Source organism: Pan troglodytes, chromosome 21, assembly GCF_028858775.2.
Source record: "Pan troglodytes isolate AG18354 chromosome 21, NHGRI_mPanTro3-v2.0_pri, whole genome shotgun sequence".
Taxonomy (NCBI): domain Eukaryota; kingdom Metazoa; phylum Chordata; class Mammalia; order Primates; family Hominidae; genus Pan; species Pan troglodytes.
In genome coordinates this window covers 50,198,646-50,218,931 of record NC_072419.2, presented here as the reverse complement: position 1 = coordinate 50,218,931, position 20,286 = coordinate 50,198,646, and the positions used below count along the sequence as shown (strand labels likewise).

General features: G+C 49.7%; 1 protein-coding gene across 9 annotated transcripts in view; it reads right to left on the bottom strand.

Moving 5' to 3' along the window:
* The window catches only part of TOX2 (TOX high mobility group box family member 2), a 156,367-nt gene that overhangs the window by 107,858 nt on the left and 28,223 nt on the right, over nt 1-20,286 (bottom strand). Inside the window, exon 1 of one of the 9 annotated variants that reach the window (XM_001150502.6) lies at nt 17,044-17,187. The exons of 5 other annotated variants lie outside the window; for them this stretch is intronic. In XM_001150502.6, the coding sequence (XP_001150502.1) occupies nt 17,044-17,169 (126 nt within the window). In that variant the 5' untranslated portion in view covers nt 17,170-17,187. Of the gene's footprint in view, nt 1-7,814; nt 7,940-17,043; nt 17,188-20,286 lie in introns of those variants that run through there. 3 more of the 9 variants (XM_009437273.5, XM_009437275.4, XM_009437276.5) reach the window with 3 other exon arrangements.

Below are 20,286 nucleotides of genomic sequence, written 5' to 3'. Positions count from 1 at the left end.
CGTGCCTAGTCCAAACTGAGATGTGGGTAAGTATAAAGTCCACACTGAATCTCAAAGACTTCAGAGCAAGAATGATGATGATGACAACAAAAAGGAATGCAAAATACCTTGTCAATATTTGTATATTGATGATGTATTGGAATAATATTAATATTTGGGATATACTGGGTTAACTAAAATATTACAATTAATGTCACCTGTTTCTTTTCACTTTTTGTGAACATGGCTATTAGAAAACTTAAAATCATGTACGTGGCCTGCATTGTATTTCTACTGGATGGTGCTGGTCTAGACACTGCCCTAGTCATTATCTGCTCCTGACCCAGAACCCCAGAGACGGAAGAGCTGACATCATCAGCAGTAGCCGAATCCATTTCTCTGTGATAGATATGGGAGAAATGGGGTTTGCAGAGGGAGAGTGACCTGTTGAAGGCAAGAGTCTGGTAACGAGGCATTCATTCATCCAACAAATGTTAACTGAGGCCTTACTATGTACGCTCTGGGTACTGGGAAACAGCAGAGAACAAAGTAGAGGGCCACATCCCAGTCTAGGGCTCTGCCCTGAAGCCAGTTTGCAGGCTGGGGGTGAACGTGGTGATGACGCAGGAATCTCGCCCCAGCCATGGGATCCTGGGGACCTGGGCAGCTGGACTCAGCACCAGCCCCTCAGCCCCTCACAGTTGGCTGGATCGCAGATCTCATAGGCTGCAGGCAGGAACTCCAGCTCCAACCTAGGGCAGCTCTGCCCCCAGGACCACCAGTGAGTCCCATCCCAGTACACTCACCAGCTGCAGCTGCCCAGAGGGCCGGGCCTGATGGGCAGGGCAGCCCCCTAACATAGACAGCATGGAGGCCTGGCAGGCCTGTATTTCTTCCTTCCCTGGTACTGCCACTGGTAGCTCACACACCGTCTGCATTACTGCAGATTTATGGCAAAAATTATCCTCTCTCTCAGCTCCATTTAAAGCCATTTGGAGCTCTCTCCCATCCCCGATTGTAAATCTAATTGCACATTCCAAACAGACAAGCGCTCATTAAGCTTTAATTATGCACATGTTGTTTTCAACAAACATTTTCATTTGGCGCTGTGAGGGGGAATGGTTCAAAGAGGGCTGCAGACGCTGCCTGGGGCTGGAGGGAGCTGGGCTGGGAAGTGGGTCAAGGTGTAATGAGATGAGGCCATCCAAGGGGCAGGGCCAGGACCTCATCTGATTGGGCTCGCAACTTTGAGGCCTTTCCCTGGGCTTCTGCTGTGGGGGGGTGCCAATGTACGTGCTCTCGGCTGGTCTCACCCACCGGCACTCCCCACGTCCCCAGAGTCTCATCGAAGCCAGGCCCATGGACCTCTCCAGTGACAGGAGGGAAGGTAGGGACCCACAGTCTGGCTCAGAAGGATAAAACCCCCAACCAAAAGCCAGTTTCATCAGAGCCTGTGGGCTCGTCCCTGCTCCCACCCACCCGCCACAGTGCAGCTGGAGGCCTCCTCTTCAGCACCATCTTCCCTTCCCTCATTCGTTCACTCATTTATTCCACAACCACTGACTGAGCATCAGCTGGCTCAGGCAGTGCAGGGTCAGTGGGGACCATGATGGATAAGGCCTCTGCGTGGCTCTCCCCAAGTCACTCTCCATCAAGTCCCATCCCCTCCACTGGGGAAAAGTTTTAATTCTTGGCCACAACATTCACTTGAGCATCTGCCGCCTGCCAGCCCAACAGTCCAGGCTGCCTCCCACCCATCACGCGCCCATCCCCTCTTCTGCCTTTCCAAGCTCCCTGCCCAGATCACACTCTCCCGGACGCCTCATCCAGACCTCTGCAGCAGCTGTGTCTCCACCTGAAACTCCCTGCTTTCTCTCTTCCACGCCGTTCATGCCCATTCAACTCCTGTGCTGTCCTCCTTCCAGAAGCCATTGCTGATACCCACTCCTGGGCTGGCCTGGCCACCCCTCTGCCATGGGGGCACCCCATAAAACATGTATTGGACCCTAGCGCCATAATATCACAACAGCCACATGTCTGGCTCCTAAGACCAGCCTGCTCACTATATCCCGAGACACCATCACCTTCAAAGATGGAAAAGAAAGGCACCACTCACTATGTGTCCTTGAAAAAGGCCTCCCCCTTTCTAGGCCTCAGTCTCCTCATTCGTACCTGGAAGGGTTGAATGGGTGATGCCCTCTGAGCCCCTGGGCCGTTCCATCAGTCTTAAGTTTTATGGTCTGCCCGGGAGCTAGGCCACATTCTTCCCACCGGGAGTCATGGAGGTGACCAAGGCATGCTGACAGTGCCGGAAAGGTGCACACACAGAGGGTAGGAGACAGGAGTGGTAGAGAACCCAAGGCCACTCCTCAAAAAGCTTCCAAAAATACAAGCAAGTGAAATCAGCATGTGCTTTAAAATGGAAATCAGATTCCATTCAGCGTCTGGATAGCTACCTGTTGTTTCAGGTACCAAACAGACTCTGAGTGTGAAATCTACAGACAAGAAATGTACTAGGAAGTGCTATAGGGAAGTGGGGGAGCAGGATAGGCCAGAGGGACAAGCCAAACTGTGATGTAGTCACAACGGAGGCCTCCACCTGTCCCGAGGGGAGCTCTGGAACTCGGATGGCCCAGCAGAGGTGTCCCAGTTTGAGGCAGGGAGCTAAGCATTCTGTATCCCCACATGGGATGGCCATCGGATCCAGGATGCCCAGGGGGCGAGTGTTGATGACCTTGGCCAAGGCTTCCTCTTTCCACCAAAGGCACCATGGAGCTGCCCAGAGAGAGGCTCAGCTGATAGGGGCAGCAGCCAACACTCTAAGCAGCTGACAGAATGTGTGCCTGGATCTGAGGAGGGACTAGGGTGACACGCAAGAGCATCCACTAATGGCTACGATCGTTTACTCATTAGAACGAATGCATGCAATGTTTACATCACACTAACAACAAGCCAGGCACTCTTAATTGAATGACAAACATCCATTCCTATAATCCTCACGACAACCTCACGAGGTAAGTTACTGAGGCTCCCATTTTACAGAAAAGGAGACTGAGGTCGAGGGAGGTTATGTAGCTTGCCCAAGGCCACACAGCTAGGAAGGGGTGGAATGAAGATTCAAACCCAGGAAGTTCAACTCCAGAGCCTACACTCTAATGAGAAGGCTGTACTCCTGCCAGGTCTTGCCCCGTTACCTCCCATAACATGGAGCTGGCCAGCTCCCAGCTCTCCCTAGAGGCTGGGATGCAGTCAGCAGTCTAGAGTCTCAGGTTGCCCTGAGCTGCCAATATTTGTATTTGACAATTATCTATCATCCAAGCAGTTGGGAACAAGTCCCAAAACTGATTCTTACCAAAGACAATTAACTAAAAGCCGCATGAGCGTACGTCGGGTTGCACTGTGGTGTGGGGGGAACGAGTGTGACTGAGACAATGAGCAGATGATGTGGAAGATATTTTCTCCCCAGCACTACAAAACAAGCCCTCAATCATGCCACAAAAGGCTCGTGTTGTCGGAAGGGAAATATGTCAACGACAGCGTTCGATCTTGGAGCAGTTCAAAAAGAAGAAGAAAAGAAATCTTTGAAATTGTAATTTGACCTAGAAAGGTTTTTCTAGGTCATCTGAACTTGGCACTTATGCCTCTAACCCCAAACCTAACACAGACAAAGTGCCAGGTTCACTTCCTTCTGTCAGTACCAGATAACACAGGAAATGGTATTTGTAAACACTGCTGATATATTTTTAAGCGCTGTCTCAACGTCGGCCTTTGGACTGGGAGCTGCCAGAACACTGGTGCAGCACAGCTCTGGAAGCAGGCAGATCTAGGTTCAAGTCCAGGCTCTGCACTAAGCTGCTGCATGGCAGTGGGCAGGGATCTTACCCCTCTCGTCCTCAGATTCCTCCCCTGGAGAACAGGAATGGAACAGGCAGGGTTTTGCATGCTACCTAGCAGTATGCAGAGAAAGGCCAGCTCCCCGCTTTCACCCCAGTTGCCTTCCCAGGCAGAGAGCCACCCCTCTGTTCTTGACTACTGAACCCTTCTGACCCAGATCGGGGCTGTCTCCTGGAGACCCAGGAGGGCAGTGGGGGGCTCTGTCCTAAGAGGCCTTTTCTCTCCCAGAAAACAGAAAACTGCACTCCAAGGCATGGCATGTGCCAATGAGTTATTCTAATTCATCTTCACTATGGACCCACTAAGATAATGAGGCCTCAGGGCTGGGAGGGCTTTAATCCTCTGGCTTCTGCAAATCCCACTGGGGAAACCAAGGCCAGGGCTGATGGATGGCCCACCGTTATTGGCAAGAGCATGTCCAGGGTTACAACCACCAAACTGTTGGGTCCTGTAAGCCTGCACCTCCAGAAGAAGCCAGATTTAGCCCAGTTACTGTCAAAAGCCCAAGGGCACGGTGAACATTCCTGTCTTCCCCAAGCCCTGACCTCAGCACCTACAATGTATCTGGCCATATGCCAGGTGCAGAGGGGCACTAGGGACCTAGAACCAATTCCCAGGGAAGCTCAGGTCCATAGGGAAAATGGGTATCTGCATAATGACACCTGGAGGGGGGTGATAAAGCACTAAGGTGGAGATAGGCCAGGTGAGAGCAGTTGGTACGTACCTGTGAGGTAGTGGGTCCAGAGTGAGCAAAGGCTGGGCAGCCAGGTGGGGGGAAAACCAGTATGTGTGCTGGGGAAGGGGAAGAAGGGGTGTCTAGAAGTCACTGAGGTGGGCTACAGTACAGAATGTGAGGGAGAAAATCAACATCCACTAAAGAAAACAGGTGCATGTTTAAAGCAATATTCTTAAAGAAAGAGTAATGGAAGGATGCCCAATCTGGCCAGAGAGTGAAACATTCCGTGAAGCCACAATTAAAGCAGTGTGGCAGTAACAGAAAACAAGAATTCTAAAATCAATGAAACAGAAGGAAAAGTACAATGTTGGACCCAACTAGGTATGGAAACGTATCAAGATTAAGGAGGGCATTTCAGAGGGAAGACCATGTAAAGACACAAGGGGAAGCTGTCCACCTGCAAGCCTAGGAGAGAGGCTGATATGATTTAGCTCTATGTCCCCACCCAAGTCTCCTGTCGAATTGTAATCCCCAATTTTGGAGGAGGGACATGGTGAGGTAATTGGATCTTGGGGGCGGATATCCCCCTTGCTGTTCTCGTGATAGTGAGTTCTCATGAGATCTGGTTGTTTGAAAGTGTGTAACGCTTCCCCACTTGCTCTGTGTCTCCTGCTGGCCATGTGAAGTGTACCTGCTTCCCTTTCACCTTCTGCCGCGGTTGTAAGTTTTCTGAGACCTCCCCAGAAGCAGAAGCTTGTACAGCTCACAGAATCGTGAGCCAAATAAACCTCTTCACAAATTACCCAGTCTCAGGTATGTCTTTATAGAAGTGTAAGAACAAACTAATACAGAGGCCTCAGATGGAATCAACCCTGCCAACACCTTGATCTCATACTTCTGACCTCTAGCCCTGTGAGAAAATAAATATTTGTTGTTTAAGCCAAAAAAAAAAAAAAAAAGAGGGCATTTACTTTATGCCAGGTAACATGTGATGTGCTTTGCACATGATCTTCTGCTCAATCTTGACAACGGTCCTAGGAGGCAGATATCATCCAGTTTTACAGAGGAAAAAACAAGCCCAATTTAAGCAACGTGCTCATAGCTCACACAGAAAGTGGCAAAGCCAAAATCTTAATTCTGCTAAAGCTCACGCTTATAACAGCTACTGTATTTTGTCTCCTCTTTTGCAAACAAAGAGACAAGGGCTAATTATTTAATAAACAGAATGGGGACAAGAGGGTTATCCTGTCCCTATTTAGGAACACTGAACTAGATACCCACTGCAAGACACCCACCAAAATGCACTCCAAATGGATTAAAGAGTTAAACATAAAAAGTCATGTTACAGGGAAACAATCAGAAAACAGAACAGAATGTTTATCAGATCTGTGGAGCAGGATAACTTCTTCAGCCCTCGAAGCAATCACAGAGGAAGAGAGATTGACAGATTCAAATATATATGCATTAATATCTTCTGTGGAAGAAAACATAATAAAACCAAAGTGAAAAGGACATCAGACTAAGAAAATATCAGCACCAACTATAAGACAGTTAATATATACAAGGTAGAAATGGCTCAGTCAAATTAAACAGAAAGCAAGATGCCAACAGACAAAAAGACATGGGATTCAAACAAAAGTCACACAAGAGGCGATATCTTAAGAAACAAATATGGAAGGGAAAAAAGGGACACCTGATTCAATGGCAAGTGGGGAAATGCACATAAAATAAACTTACTGCAATGCAACTGGGATATTTCATACCACTGCTGACATGGGAAACGGGTTCCAGCCTAATGGAAGACAATATGGTGGCCACTCTTAGGCAGACACAGCTAGCCAGAGGCAGGGGATGAGGACTCAAGGGCTTAAAACAGTCTTGCTTAAAACAGCCTTTTACTCTGAGTGCTGGGGATGGTAAAGTGATATACAGAAAACACAGTCTTTTTTTTTTTTTTTTTTTTTTTTTTTTTTTTTTTAAAGATAGAACCTTACTCTCACCCAGGCTGGAGTGCAGTGGCATGATCTCAGCTCACTGCAACCTCGGCCTCCTGGGTTCAAGCGATTCTCCTGCCTCAGCCTCCTGAGTAGCTGGAATTACAGGCATGCGCCACCATGCCCAACTAATTTTTGTATCTTTAGTAGAGATGGGGTTTCATCATGTTGGCCAGGCTGGTCTCGAACTCCTGACCTCAGGTGATCCACCCACCTCAGCCTGCCAAAGTGCTAGGACTGATTACAGGCCTGAGCCACTGCACCTGGTGGACACACAGTCTTTGTCCCGGAGCTCATGGTCTAGGGAAGGGGACAGGACCAGGAATCAGAATATGGGTGGGTGATAAGTAGATGGGAAGCCAGGTTCGTGGGGCCTAGACAAGGGCCTTGTAAAAAGACTTCACGGAAGAGGTGGCTTCTAAGCAGATCTACCCGCAGCATGCACAGAACTAGCCAGGCGAGGGCAGAGGCCAGTGGGAACAGCATTCGCCAAAGCCTGGGAGCTGGAGGGAAGGGCCCATTCATGGAATAGTAAGGCGGTGCAAGATAAGACAGAAAGGCAAGCAGGGCCTTATCACAAGGGAGCTTCAAGGGCCACACTGGGGAGATGAGACTGAAACCCAGAATGTGAGCTGCACTTCAGAAACTGGCCTCTGGCTTCTGGGTGGAGAATGGGTTGCAGATGCTAACTAAGATGGGGAAACGGGAGTCTGAGCAGGGCTTGGGCAGGGAAGAAACACTGGCTAACACAATAATAAGTAAAACAGCGTGGCAGTGATTCAAAAATAGAAATTTATACTGATGGCTAGAATGAGAAGCAGGTTTGGAGCCAGAATAAAACCATGACAGCCCCAGCATGTTATGCAGAATACGGCCTTGAGAGTCTCAGAGATGAGTGAAAAGTGCCAAGGGCAAGGGATCACCCAGGAGTCAGAAAGGGGGTGACTCATGCAATTTGCAAACCCTAATTTCCTCTCCTTGGTCACACACTTCCTTCTGATTTCTTTCTTCTGATGATTCATTAAAAAAAAATTCTCCTTTTAAATTCACATCAGAAATGTCTGAGTACCTCGGCTCACCCTGCCCTAAGCTTTAACCCCTGCCCCTGAACCAGCAAAACCCAACATAACCCCAGGTGGCTAAGAAGACACTGGCTGCCAAGAAACCAGAAGCCAGCCAAGGGGAAACAACGGGTTTCAGGCTCTGCGATGGCTGCCAGAGGCCCCCATGGGCCCTCCTGTGACCCAGGAGGGTTTTCAGCAGCTACTCACATGCACAGATCCACAGCTCTCAGCCAGAACTCGTGCAGTTTCAGAATTTGTTTGAATTTCAGAAAAGTAATGAAGTGCAAATTCTGCAAATTATGCCATAGCTTCAGTGGAGCCTCAGGCAACACCTGCAATGGAACACATTCATATTTCTGCAGTGGAACATATGAATATTCACACAAGTGGGGTGAGTAAAGATTACAAAGAGCCTCGCGTCAGCTCAGGTCAGATTTTGGGGGCCAAACGAGTTTGCAGCATATTGACAAAACAACTTCTGGTTGCAGGGCTTTTTGGATTGCAGATAAGGCAGTTTCGAGCTGAATCAAGCACCAGGAGTCACGTGCTAGAAGGCTGTCCCTCTGTATGCCCATTTTACATAGGAAGAAACTGAGGCTTGGAAAGTTAAAGGAAATTGTGCAAGGTCTCATAGCTATTAAGTGGCTGAGCTGGGATCCAAACCCAGGTCTGATGTCTCTCCCCACACCCTCGTGGATCCTCCCAGAGGCTGAAACGGCAGGCAGAGCATTTAATGTGACAGAGAATGTAGACAGCACAGGGAGTGGGTCAAGGCCAGGTGCAATAGGAATGGGGCTGCCCAGGTGCCCAGAGAAATCAGTGGCACTCCTCCTCAGCTGGCCCCTGCCTGGTGTCTGTCCTCCAAGGCAGGTCCAGGAGCCTCCAGCCACCCTCAAAGGTCCAGAGCTCCCTCTGCCCACAGGACCCATCCTTCATCTTTCCGCAGAGGTTTGTTCGCTGAGTGCCCCCTTCATACCAGGTCCTGGGGGCTGAGACACAATGAGAAGCAAGGTAGACACAGTCCCAGCCCCTGCAGGCCTCAGAGTCCACCGCAGGAGGCAGGCAACAAACAAGCAAACACACAAAGGTGGTCACACATTGCATTGTGCTAAGTGCTGTGCAGCAAACACAGGAAGTGTGGAGACAGGGTCTCTCTGTAGAGGCAGCAATTAAACTGAGGGAGCCCAGAAGGGAGAGAAGGAGGCTGTCAGGCAACAAATAGTGGGTGGGAGCATTTAAGGCAGAGGGAGCAGCAATGCAAAGTCCCTGAGGTCCACAAGTAGAAGCTCTCACATGCAGGGAGAGTAACAGGCAGGACACAGTAGGCAGAGGAGCGAGGCAAGGACATGATTTGGGGTCCTAGGGCCACCATAAGGCACTTGGATTTCATCCCAAATGGGAAGCCCTTGGAGAGTTCTTGCAGGGGAGTAACATGCTTTAATTTATAGTTTAAAAGATGACTCAGCTAGCCACGTGGAGGATGGATTCCATGAGGTTCCATTCTTTGAGTCTCAGCTTTCTCCTCTATAAAATGGATGCATGAGAAATCCTGTGAAAAGCATAGCTCAGGAGTGTCTGGCATAGAGTTGACTTCCAGAAGATGGGAGGACAAAGACAGTCTTCTAACCTAGTCACAAACCAGGAGAACCCAGTCATCAGTCATCCACAGTCGCCCCCCTGCTCAAAATCCTACTAGGCTCCTCTCTGTCCTCAAAACAAGATCCACCTCTTTCTCGTGGTCCTAAGGTCCTGCTTGACCTGGTCCCTGCTGATTTCTCCAGCCCCATCCTTCACCCTCCCACCATCTTCCACGGGGCCTCTACTCTCCCGCCAACTGAGCCACTCCTGGGGCATGCCAGGGCCCTTTCCCCAGAGACAAGTCCTTTACACTGACCTTGCCACCAGCCTGCCCTGCATTCCTACAGACATGGACACACACCAACCCGGATCAGCCCAAGCAATGAGAGGCTCAAAGAGTGGCTGAGAGTGTGCGTATACATGTTGGAGCATGCGGGTTGGGAGTGGAAGGACTATGTTAAGAGACACCTCTGCCTGTGCATGAACGTGATGACAGATAGGCACAAGGGGCGCCACAAGAGACAGGAGAAAGGGGTCAGTTCTGTCTGAGCAGACAGAGGAGGCTTCTATGCACTGGGTCTCAAATGATTTTCTGACTGAAGGTGATATATTAGTTTCCTAGGGCTGCTGTCACAAATCACCATAAACAGGTGACTTAAAACAACATAAATTATTCTCTTACAGTTCTGGAAAGCCAGAAGTCTAAAATCAGCCTCACTGGGCTAAAACCAAGGTGTCATCAGGGCTGGCTGGTCTGTAGGCTCTAGGAGAAAATCCATTTCCTTGCCTTTCCCTGTGTCTAGTGGCTGCTTGTGTTCCTTAGCTTGTGGTCCCTTCCTCCATCTTCATAGCACGTCACCCCAGTCTCTGCTTCCATCCTCATATCACCTTCTCCTGATTCTGCAACCCCTCCTCACTTATAAGGACCATTGTGATCCTATAGGGCCCACCCAGACAACCCATGATACTCTCCCCATCCCAAGACCCTTAATCACATCTGCAGAGCCCCTTTTGCCATTTAAAGTAACATACACAGGTTTCAAAGATTAGGACCTAGCTATACTTAGGGGTCATTATTCAACCACCCACAGTGAGTCCCGTAAGTACTGACTGTGTCTCAGTCTGCCTATATGTCTGGAGAGGGCAGAGAGGGAAGTACCTGCTGTGGTAGACTTTACCACTGCTCTCCAATATCTGGCTCTCCTCTCCTTCCTGGCACATAGGACACTACACCTCAGGCTCTCCTTACCATTTATTGGAGCTATGCGTCTAGTTTAGACCAACGGGTTATGAGCAGAAACAACGTGGGTCTCCTCTGGGTAGAAGTATAAAAAAGCAAACTTGAGATCTGCAGGCTCTCTCTAGAGGACCAGCAAGGTTCCAGATGGTCGAGACTTGACCAACCTACAGCCCTGAGTGATCTGTGGAGCAGAGCCCAACCCCTACTTCTCTGCTGATTGTCATGGAACACATAGTAAGAGCAAAAATAAGCCTTCCTTATGATAAGCAACTGAGATTCAGGGGGTTGTTACGGCAGCATAACCCTAACATGCTCAGTTAAGTTTAGGCCAGGGGCAGTGGCTCACACCTGTAATCCCAGAGTTTTGGGGGGCCAGGGCGAGAAGATAGCTGAGACTAGGAGTTTGACACCAGCCTGAGCAACATAGCAAGGCCCCGTCTCTTAGGAAAAAAAAATTACTTTTCTGCTGGGCGCAGTGGCTCACGCCTGTAATTCCAGCACTTTGGGAGGCCGAGGCGGGCAGATCACGAGGTCAGGAGATCAAGACCATCCTGGCTAACATGGTGAAACCCCATCTCTACTAAAAATTTTTTTAAAAAATCAGCCGGGTGTGGTGGCACATGCCTGTAGTTCCAGCTATTCGGGAGGGCGAGACAGGAGAACCACTTGAACCCAGGAGGTGGAGGTTGCAGTGAGCCAAGATCGCACCACTGCACTCCAGCTTGGGCGACAGAGCGAGACTCGGCCTCAAAAAAACAAACAAACAAACAAACAAAAAATTATTTTTAATTAGCCAGGCATGGTGGTATGCACCTGTAGTCCTAATCAGGAGGCTAAGATGGGAGGATTGCTTGAGCCCAGGAGTTTGATGCTACAGTGAGCTATTATCATGCCACTGCACTAGAGCCTGGTTGACAGAGCAAGACCCTTTCTCTAAAAAAAAAAAAAAAAAAAAAAAAAAACCCATAATAAGTTTAATAGTAATGGTCATTTGCTGATCATCTACCATGAGTCAGGCACTTTATCTATATTGCATGTAACCCTCATAATCAAAACCCAAGCAAGGTCAGAATTCACTACTTTTGTTTTGTTTTGAGGTGGAGTTTCATTCTCGTTGCCCAGGCTGGATTGCAATGGCATGATCTCAGCTCACTGCAACCTCCGCCTCCTGGGTTCGAGTGATTCTCCTGCCTCAGCTTCCCAAGTAGCTGGGATTACAGGTGTGCGCCACCATACCCGGCTAATTTTTTTGTATTTTTAGTAGATACAGGGTTTCACCATGTTAGCCAGGCTGGTCTTGAACTCCTGTACTCAAGTGATCCACCCGCCTCAGCCTCCCAAAGTGCTGGGATTACAAGCGTGAGCCACCGCACTGGCCTATCTACTCTATTTTAAAGGTAGAAAACTCAAATACAGAGAGGTAGACGTGAAGGCTATCTACCTAGGAAGTGGTGGAGCTGGGATTCAAACCCACAGCAATGTGGTTCCAAAGCCAAACTCTTAACTACTGCAAGGGTCCCTCCTGAAAGGGACCACAGGCTTCCAGACCCTTCTCTGGCCCCAGACAGCTATCGCCCTGAAGGTCAGCAGGGGCTTCTGGCCAGTGCAGGTCAATCCTGGGGCCAGAATCCTTAATGACTACGTGAGCCCATCCCTGGGGCCTGGAGCCCAGAAACAAACCCCCCTCACCCCAAAATCTAGCCTGAACCTCTTCTGATTGCTGGGCTGGTTCTTACTCACGTACTCATGCGTCCGTGCACCAAAAAAGTATTTGCTGTGCATCTACTTTGTGCCAGGCACTATTCTGGGATCCTGGGAGACAGCAGTGAACAAAGACCCCTGGAGTTTACGCTCTTGCATTGGAGACAGAAAACAATACACATAGTCATTAAGTGACTTACATGGTATATGGAAAGAAGAAAGAGTTGAGCAGGTAAGGGGTATTGGGAATGTGGAGATGGAGGGTATGCACGTTTAAACAGAGCAGTCAAGGTGGGCCTCATTGAGGAAGTGATAGTGGAGCCAAGACTGGAAGGAGGTGAGGGAGTGAGCCAAGTAGATGTGTTGGGGAGAGCATTCCAGGGCCCGACAGCCTGTGTACAGGCCCTAAGATGGGAGCTGCCGGCAGGTGTGACCTCGGTCAGCAAAGAGACCAGCAAAGACGGGCAGAGCAAGCAGTGGGGAGGGGGAGGGGAGGCCAGAGAGGCAACTGGGGATGGAGTGTGCCCCACAGATGGCACTGAGATTACCCCTCCCCAGAGAGAGGAAGCCAGCACTTTTTCCACCGGCCTTATCTGATGCTGTGGTTGGGGAGCCAGCGAGGGCAGGCGAGAGGGCTGCAGAGCTCGGCACATCCGAGGAACCTCAGCAGGGCCTCAGAGCCGCTGACATCCGCTTGGCCTGCGGCTTCTTCCTGTGGCTTCTGCATCTCAGGTTGCCCCGATGGCTGCTATTTTTGCTCCTGTTTGGGGTTCTGTGGTGGGCTCGTCTATGCATTGTTGAGTTTGCTCTGCTCAGAGCAGATGTGAGGGGTTAAACATTCCAAGTGTCTTTGGGAACACTTACAATCCAGCAAGTGGGAAAGAGGAGGATGTTTGTTATACATGTCATCTCGTCAATCCTCGTGACCCTCCAAGCAGAGAGGCTAGGTGGCTTGTCCAAGGTCACAGCCAAATCAAACCAGTTTGAGGATCCTATTCCAGTCTGTCTAGGTCTGAAGGCCCTTAATTTGCAGGGAGGTCTTTTGCATCTACTGCCTAAATTAACATTTCTGTGCTGTCTGGCCTTGCAGCACGTGTGAGAATAAAGGTGCATCATCGTGGGTGATGTCCTCCCAGAGCATCACAGCACTGATGGGGAGGACAATGACAGAAGCGGGCACAGGGAAGGGGACCCTGGCTCCGATAGTTGCGGCTAGACAGTGGGGGCAATCAGAGAAGGCTTCTGGAAAGCCCTGGATGTCGTGACCACACCTGCGAGAATAAACAGGAGTCCAAGGGGTAAAAGAAACATTCCAGACAAAGGGGTCTGAAAGTAAAATTAAGAGGCACAATAGCTTGGTCAGTGGGGAAGCGGATTTAGGAGGGGGCAGGACAGTGATTCTGCAGGAGGCAGAAGCTAGCTTGTGGACTGCAAAAAGTGAGATCAGACAGGTGCCCAGCTCCCCCAGGTGGGTATATTAAAGGTATCAGAACAGATCCAGCTGATTACAAAAGACAACCAACCACAGGCTTTAAGCAGGGAGGGATGGGCGCATCAGGTGGTTCTCAGAGATCCCACTGGCTGCTGCGAGAAGAACAGACTAAGGAGGAAGGGTGGAGGCAGGGAGGCCTGGGAGGAGGCTCCTGCGGTCATCCCGGTGACAATAGTGAAGCGGAGAGAAGTCATTGCACTCTGAAGTTACAGCCAGCAGCAAGTGCAGTTGGATTAGATGCAAGGAGTAAGGCAGAGAAAGGGGTCATAGATGATCCCACATTTGTGGCCTAAGCCGAGGGGTGGACAGTCATATATAAAAAGTGGGCACAAAGTAGAAGGGGCATTTTGAGGTGAGGGAGGGTGTGAATCAGGAAAAGGGCCATTGAGAGTAACTGTTTCCTTCTAGATGAGCCCCTGGGGTGAGGACATGCAAATCAAAGCTGCCTTTCTACACCAATCCCCCCATGACTAGGGGGCTGCTGCTCCCATGGCCTCAATTGCTCTTCACAGCAAGGAAGACCCAGGGAGGTTAAGTGAGCTGCCTCAAGCCTCACAACTAGAAGTCAAGAGACCAAAGGCTGAAAATCCAGGTCCACCCAATTGCTACTCCAGGCTCATCTCAACACCCAACAGCAGGAGGTTCCCGAGGCCCTCCCTGGAAAATGGCTCCCCAGGCCCAGGAGAAGCTGGAGAATTCACTCCCCATCTCCCCATCTATATTTCATGCCTCCCTTTGCAACTGTCCAGATGTGTGAACATCTGCCAGGCCCCCTGGCTAGACAGAGATGGCAGCTCCTGGGCAGCCCTGGGCCTCCCAGTGGGCGACACAGAGGCTGCCCCAGCAGGCCCCGGGCCTCCCAGTGGGTGGCACAGAGGCTGCCCCAGCAGACCCCCAGCTGCCTCCACTGGAAACCTCGCCTCCCTGCCCCTGCTCCCAATTTCATTAATTACCGGTTTGTTCATGCACAAGGCAGCAGGGGAGAGTCATCAGGGATGCCGCCAGCCGAGGAAAGGAAATTAATTTCAAACATGAAGCTCATCCTGCTCTGGAGGCTCCCACATACCCGATTTCCAACACAGTGGAAGAGCAGGGGTTGAAGCCATCAGCCTGGATTCTTCTTCTGAGGGAATCAAAGGTCCAAAGGGGATGAAGAACTAGCCCAAGATCACACAGCAATTACTAATGGCAGGAAAAGCCCTGCAACTCAGGCCTCCCACTTCTGCACACCTTCCTTCTTCCCATAAATATTCAGCAGGTGCCTGCCGTGTTTGGGCCCCTGTGTGCCAACAGACACCCTGGTTTCAGGCAAAAGCTCTCCAGGGCCTCTTCCCTCCCCAGGAGAACACGTTATTTACTGAGCACCAACAATGTGCTTTACATATTTTATCCCACTTAGTCCTCCTAACAATGTCATTTTATAGGCAAGGAAGCTCTGACTGAGAGAGGTTGCTGTGCTGAGGTCACACAGCAAGTAAGGAACAGAGCCATGACTTAAAACAAGGTCCTAAACCTGGCTCAGCTTCTGTTCTCCAGGCAGGGAGCATGTGTGAGGGTGCAATTCTCAGCCACTCTCTCCCTTCCAAGACTCCTTTCCTTCCAGCACCTTCCTTCCCAGCCAGGGGCTCTCAGCAAACAGGTCGTCAGGTAGCAATCTGAATGCTGGCTTACTGGCTGGCTGTTTTCCCAGGGCCCCACCAACACAGTGCTGATGAGTGGTATTCAGTAAGTTGTTCAGGAAGTGTTAACACTAAAAGGATCGGTTGGTTCTCTTTCAAAATGGCCAGTCAGTCCTTGCCATGAACTCCTCTCCCAGTCAAGAACCCATGGAAGTGACCAGAAACACAAAGAATTCCTATTAGCCAGGGCTGTGAAACAGACGTGGCCCTCCCTTCAAGCTCCCCAAACAGATTCCAGAGCCTCTGATTCTTAAGCACAAGAAGAGAGCTCCCTGGATCATACACGCAGATGCACACAAACACATGCCATTGTGAGCCACGCCCTCCTCATGAGCTGAGCCGACACCCTAGGTCATTTGTTCATTCATTCATGCCTCATTAATGAGGTCCTTCCACACACCAGGCAAAGTGTTACACAGTGTGTGTGTGCACATGTGCAAGTGTGCATACATATACACATGAACACACGTAAATGCTTATACACACACACCATCATGACAACACAAGAAAGTAGGCATCAGTGTCCCCATTTTATGGATGAAGAGACAGAAAGCTCAAGGAACTTGCCCTATGTCACAGATTGTATTTGTGGCCGAGCTGAGATATGTAAGCAGTGCCTAACCCAGACCCCAGTACACAGTAGGTGCTCAATAGCTACATTCTGTGTCCAGCTGGCTCCTCAGGCTTCCCTTGCAGACCTGGGCCCACTGCCTCCTGCAGGCTTTCAGACCCAGAGTGGAGAAGGTGGAAACCATCCCAGGAGGCACAGAAGCTGGTGTTTCCTGGTCTCTCCCAGTTCACCCAGGATGTTCCAAATGACGGAAAGCGGACCTGAGCGGGAGCCTTCTTTTGCTGGGACACACATGCACGAAGCCGGATTTCAACAATGGCTGTGATAAATCAGAGCACCAGAAGAGGTCGGGCCTCCTGGTCTGCTGGGTGCAGCACCATCAACAGCAACAAGCCCCGCCCCCAACCCAGTCAACTCCCATCACCAAGATAGCCTCCCAGGCACAGCTGGGATGGCCCCTTCACGTTAGGTTTCTGCATTTGAAATCTCTGCCACCTATTAAGGGCATGTGTGTCCCCTTAAGTAGTTCCTTTCTCATTTGTTGCTGTCCTTTCTTCTACGAAAGTATGCTGCGTAGAGATCCCAACTGGTTATTTTTTAATGTCCTTACTTCACAAAAGGAAAAGGTGGCATTCACCAAATTTGGCAAGAAATTTTTATTGATTCCCCAAACTCCAAAATCCAGTGGAAGAGGCAGCTCGGGTATTCCTGGTGACGTCCTCAGCTGCTTCTCACCCGTCTTGCCTTCTTGGAAGGCCCCTGTCACTCTTCAGCCCAGGTATCTTCTGGGCTCCTCCCAAGCCATGGGCCATCCCCATTACTGCTCCCATTGTTTCCAGTCTGAATCAGCCAGAACCCCCAACCCACACCTGGCCAGGCCTACTGCAGGGTGTGCTGAATGAATGAGTGAATGAATGATCCTGAGCAGCCTGGGCACCAAGGCCACAGCCTGACCCTGCTCTCCAGAGGACAGCCCAAACTGCCTCCAGAATTCCTCTCCAAGAAGGAGCTGCCAACTGCAGGCCTCCTGGCCCCTCTAAAGCATCTTCATTCCAGAATGTGACAAGCACCAGTCCAGGTCCCTGCCTGCCCCCATCCAGACATCACCTGTCTTCAGCCCACAGTGACGGCCTGACCACCTCCACCTCATGGGGCGGTGGGCACCCGCTGCTTACCTTCTGCGGAAACACACCTGCAATGCACCAGCGTCTTGCAAGTAGAAGGAGCCCGAGTCTCATTCCACAGAAGCCCAGGCAGCGAGAGAACGCGCCCGCGACAGCCTCTGTGCGAGTCTGCTGCATAATCAGCAGAGAAAGAGGAAAAAATGCCAGAAATAGCAAGCTTTATAAGCCCTCCTGACAACTCTTGGTCCTCTATTGGCTGGAGGCCCAGCACCCCCACCCCCCCATCCCGTTCGTATAAGGTGAAATGGAAAAACCTGTTATTTAACCTCTTTTATCAAAATCCATCTCCTATTCCAATTTGGGCCTGCGTGTTCGGAGCTCCTGGTGGCGGTCTCCACGCCAGGTCTCGGGGAGCAGAAGGGGAGGCAGCCCCTAAGTACAGCGCGGCTCCACGTCATTTGTGGCTTAAGAGCCTTCCCCACTCACACACGCTGCCTTGGGAGGGGTGTTGCACTGGAAGAGTCTTCGGAAGGCAAATTGGCAGCACCTGTCAACGTGTGAAACTTGCATGCCCTTTCATTCAGCAATTAGACTTCTGAGCATCCATCCTGCAGAAATACCTGTACTCAGTGCATGGATGCATGCCCAAGGATGTTGCTTGTTACAGAGAGAATTAGAGACAGCTAAATGTCGAAAGCCAGGGTCTGGTTGAATACAATGAAATACATCTGATGGAATGAGGAAGGTGTGTAGGTACTGACTTGGAACTGCCTGTGAGAAAAAGTCAAGGACATGGTTCCATTTTTATAAAAACAATAACGGTGTATACGTATGTGTTTGAACTGCACTATAAAAGATACCAGGCTGTTAACAGCAGTTACACTAGGGAGGAGGAGATATTTTCAGTTGCTGCTTTTTTCTTTCTTGTTTCATTTTTTTTTCTTTACCACAAGCGTGTATTACATTTGTAATTTAAAACAAAAAAATAAGAACCTCCCCTAGTTCCTTTCCACTCTTCTGAAGCCATCAGGCCAAAGGCCAAGGTCACCCACCACAAGCCTTGATCCGGCTTGGGATAAAGCTGGCCCCGGGCACTAAGGATTAACCAGCAGTCTCTCATTAGCTTTCGCACAAATGCAGTTAAACTAGGGCTCCTTGAAGAAGGCAGACTTTGAAATAAGACACAGCTGGGTTCGAATCCTAGCTCTGCCTGCCGGAATGGCTAACTTCCCTGAGCCTCAGTTTCTTCACCTGTAAAATGGGGATAATAGTACCTATTAAGTGTCATGTACTGTGCCAGGTGCTATTAAACTACTTTTAATTTTTTGGACATTTCAGTAGCAGCAAAGGCTGCTGAGGAAGCACCACAGAGCTGAGAGGATCCAGACTAAGCAGGAAGAGCTCTGGGGAATCATCCTATTCCTGAACACTTGTAACAATACTAAAGTAAGTGACAGAGAGAACGGCCTGGGAATAGCAAATTTCATGTGATAAAGGGGGCTGGTGCCCAGCGTGTCTGCAGGAGGAGGGAGAGGCTGGAAGGGGGATTACAAAAGGCTCCAGAAAGGAAAAAGTCTTGCTTCCCTGCCTCTGTACCTTTTTCATGCTGTTCCCTCTGCCTGGAATGCTCTTCCCCTGACCTTCACACAACTGACTGCTTCTCATCCTTCCAGCTCTGCTCAAAGATCTCCTTCTTCCCCAAAGAGAGCTCCTCTAATCTCACCTGCATCTGAATTACTTTGTCCATAGCACACTCCTGCAGCCAATGGTTTCTGTTCATGTGTTTGATGGCTTTTGTTTCTGTGTTTATTGTTCTTCTCTAGACTCTGAGCTTCTTGATGGTCAGGATCGTCTGTCTTGCTCATCTCTGGGTCCTGGCTCCCAGCATGGGGCCTGACACACAGTGCGTGCTCACCAGATAGAAAGTGCACACAACCCATAGATCCAAGGCACATGACACTCGTCTCAAGGCAAAAGAGAGGTGCATTTTGCACCGCGATACAAAGATGGATGAAAATTTCAGACACACCAAAGATTTAGAAACACACACACACACACAAAGCTGTAAGCATGCAAGAAGAAATTGTCCATGAATATTCATATAAGCTTAGGATGATAAAGAACTTTCTAGGCTCAAATTCGTGTGGACAAGGATATTTATTGCATCATTATTTATAAGAAGATGAAAATGACAATAAAGTCCATCGATAGAGGATTGGATAAATAAATCATGGCTCTCCATAGAATGGAATACTATGCGGCCTTGAAAATGATGGGCATTTGTTGATGTCGCAAGAAGCCATGTTGCTTGTTGAATGTTAAACTTGTTCATCAGAAACAAGAGATAAGTGAAAGGTATAATTGATTGTCAGAAAACACAAAGGTAAAAATCTTTCAAGTCTCATTTATTTATTCATTCACTGAAAAAACTTTTTTTTGTTGTTCCCTCTGCCTCCTCCCTACTTCACATAGGTCATAATTCCAGAAGCTGGAGCAATGTGTGATCAGGACACTGCCCCTGTCCTCACAGGAAGCCCAGCTTACACACAGAGGTGAATATAAGGAAGACAGTACTCACCGGTAAGGGTCTCAGGGTGGTCACCTGGGCGAGGGCCTCATGAAAAAGGTGTCAGTCAAGCCGAGATTTGGAGAAGGGGCAGAGTTTGAGTACACAGATAAGGAATGAGGCATTTTAAAAGGCAGAAGCTGGGTGATACCAGACAAGCACAGAAAGCCCCTGCATTCTTCATCAAACTCTTACTGAACCCCACCATCTGTAGGAGAGGGAGTTTACAGGAGCTAAGCCAAGGCCCAGATTCTGGACTGAATTCTGCCAAATGTACTGGGAGGAGGCATTTGGGGTTGTGATCGTACCATCCACAGGTGTACAGGTGAGAAAGCATCCTCCCAACCCTGACTCGTGCACCCCGAGAGCACCAGCCCCACAGAGAAGGCAGGGCTGCGGCAGGTGCACCTGCCTGGCAGGTTGGATGACTGAGGCTTAGCAAGGCAAATCCAAGGGTGTGAGACCGGATTCCAGGTGCAGTGCTCTTGCCGTTGCAATAAACATTCAGGTGGAGGTATTTAATGTGGGTTGGAGGGGGTCCCATCGCTGTGGCCCCTCTGCTCAGCTCCTTCTTGTGTGGAGACAAGAAGGGCCTCTGCACCATGAAGAAACTCAGCATTTTTTTAGTTCTTTTTTAATTTTTCAGATTCTGAGGCAACGTGATGGTTACGGTTCAAAACAAAGAGAGATGACTCAGCTTCCTGTGGAGAAGCTGCAGCCTTTTGGAA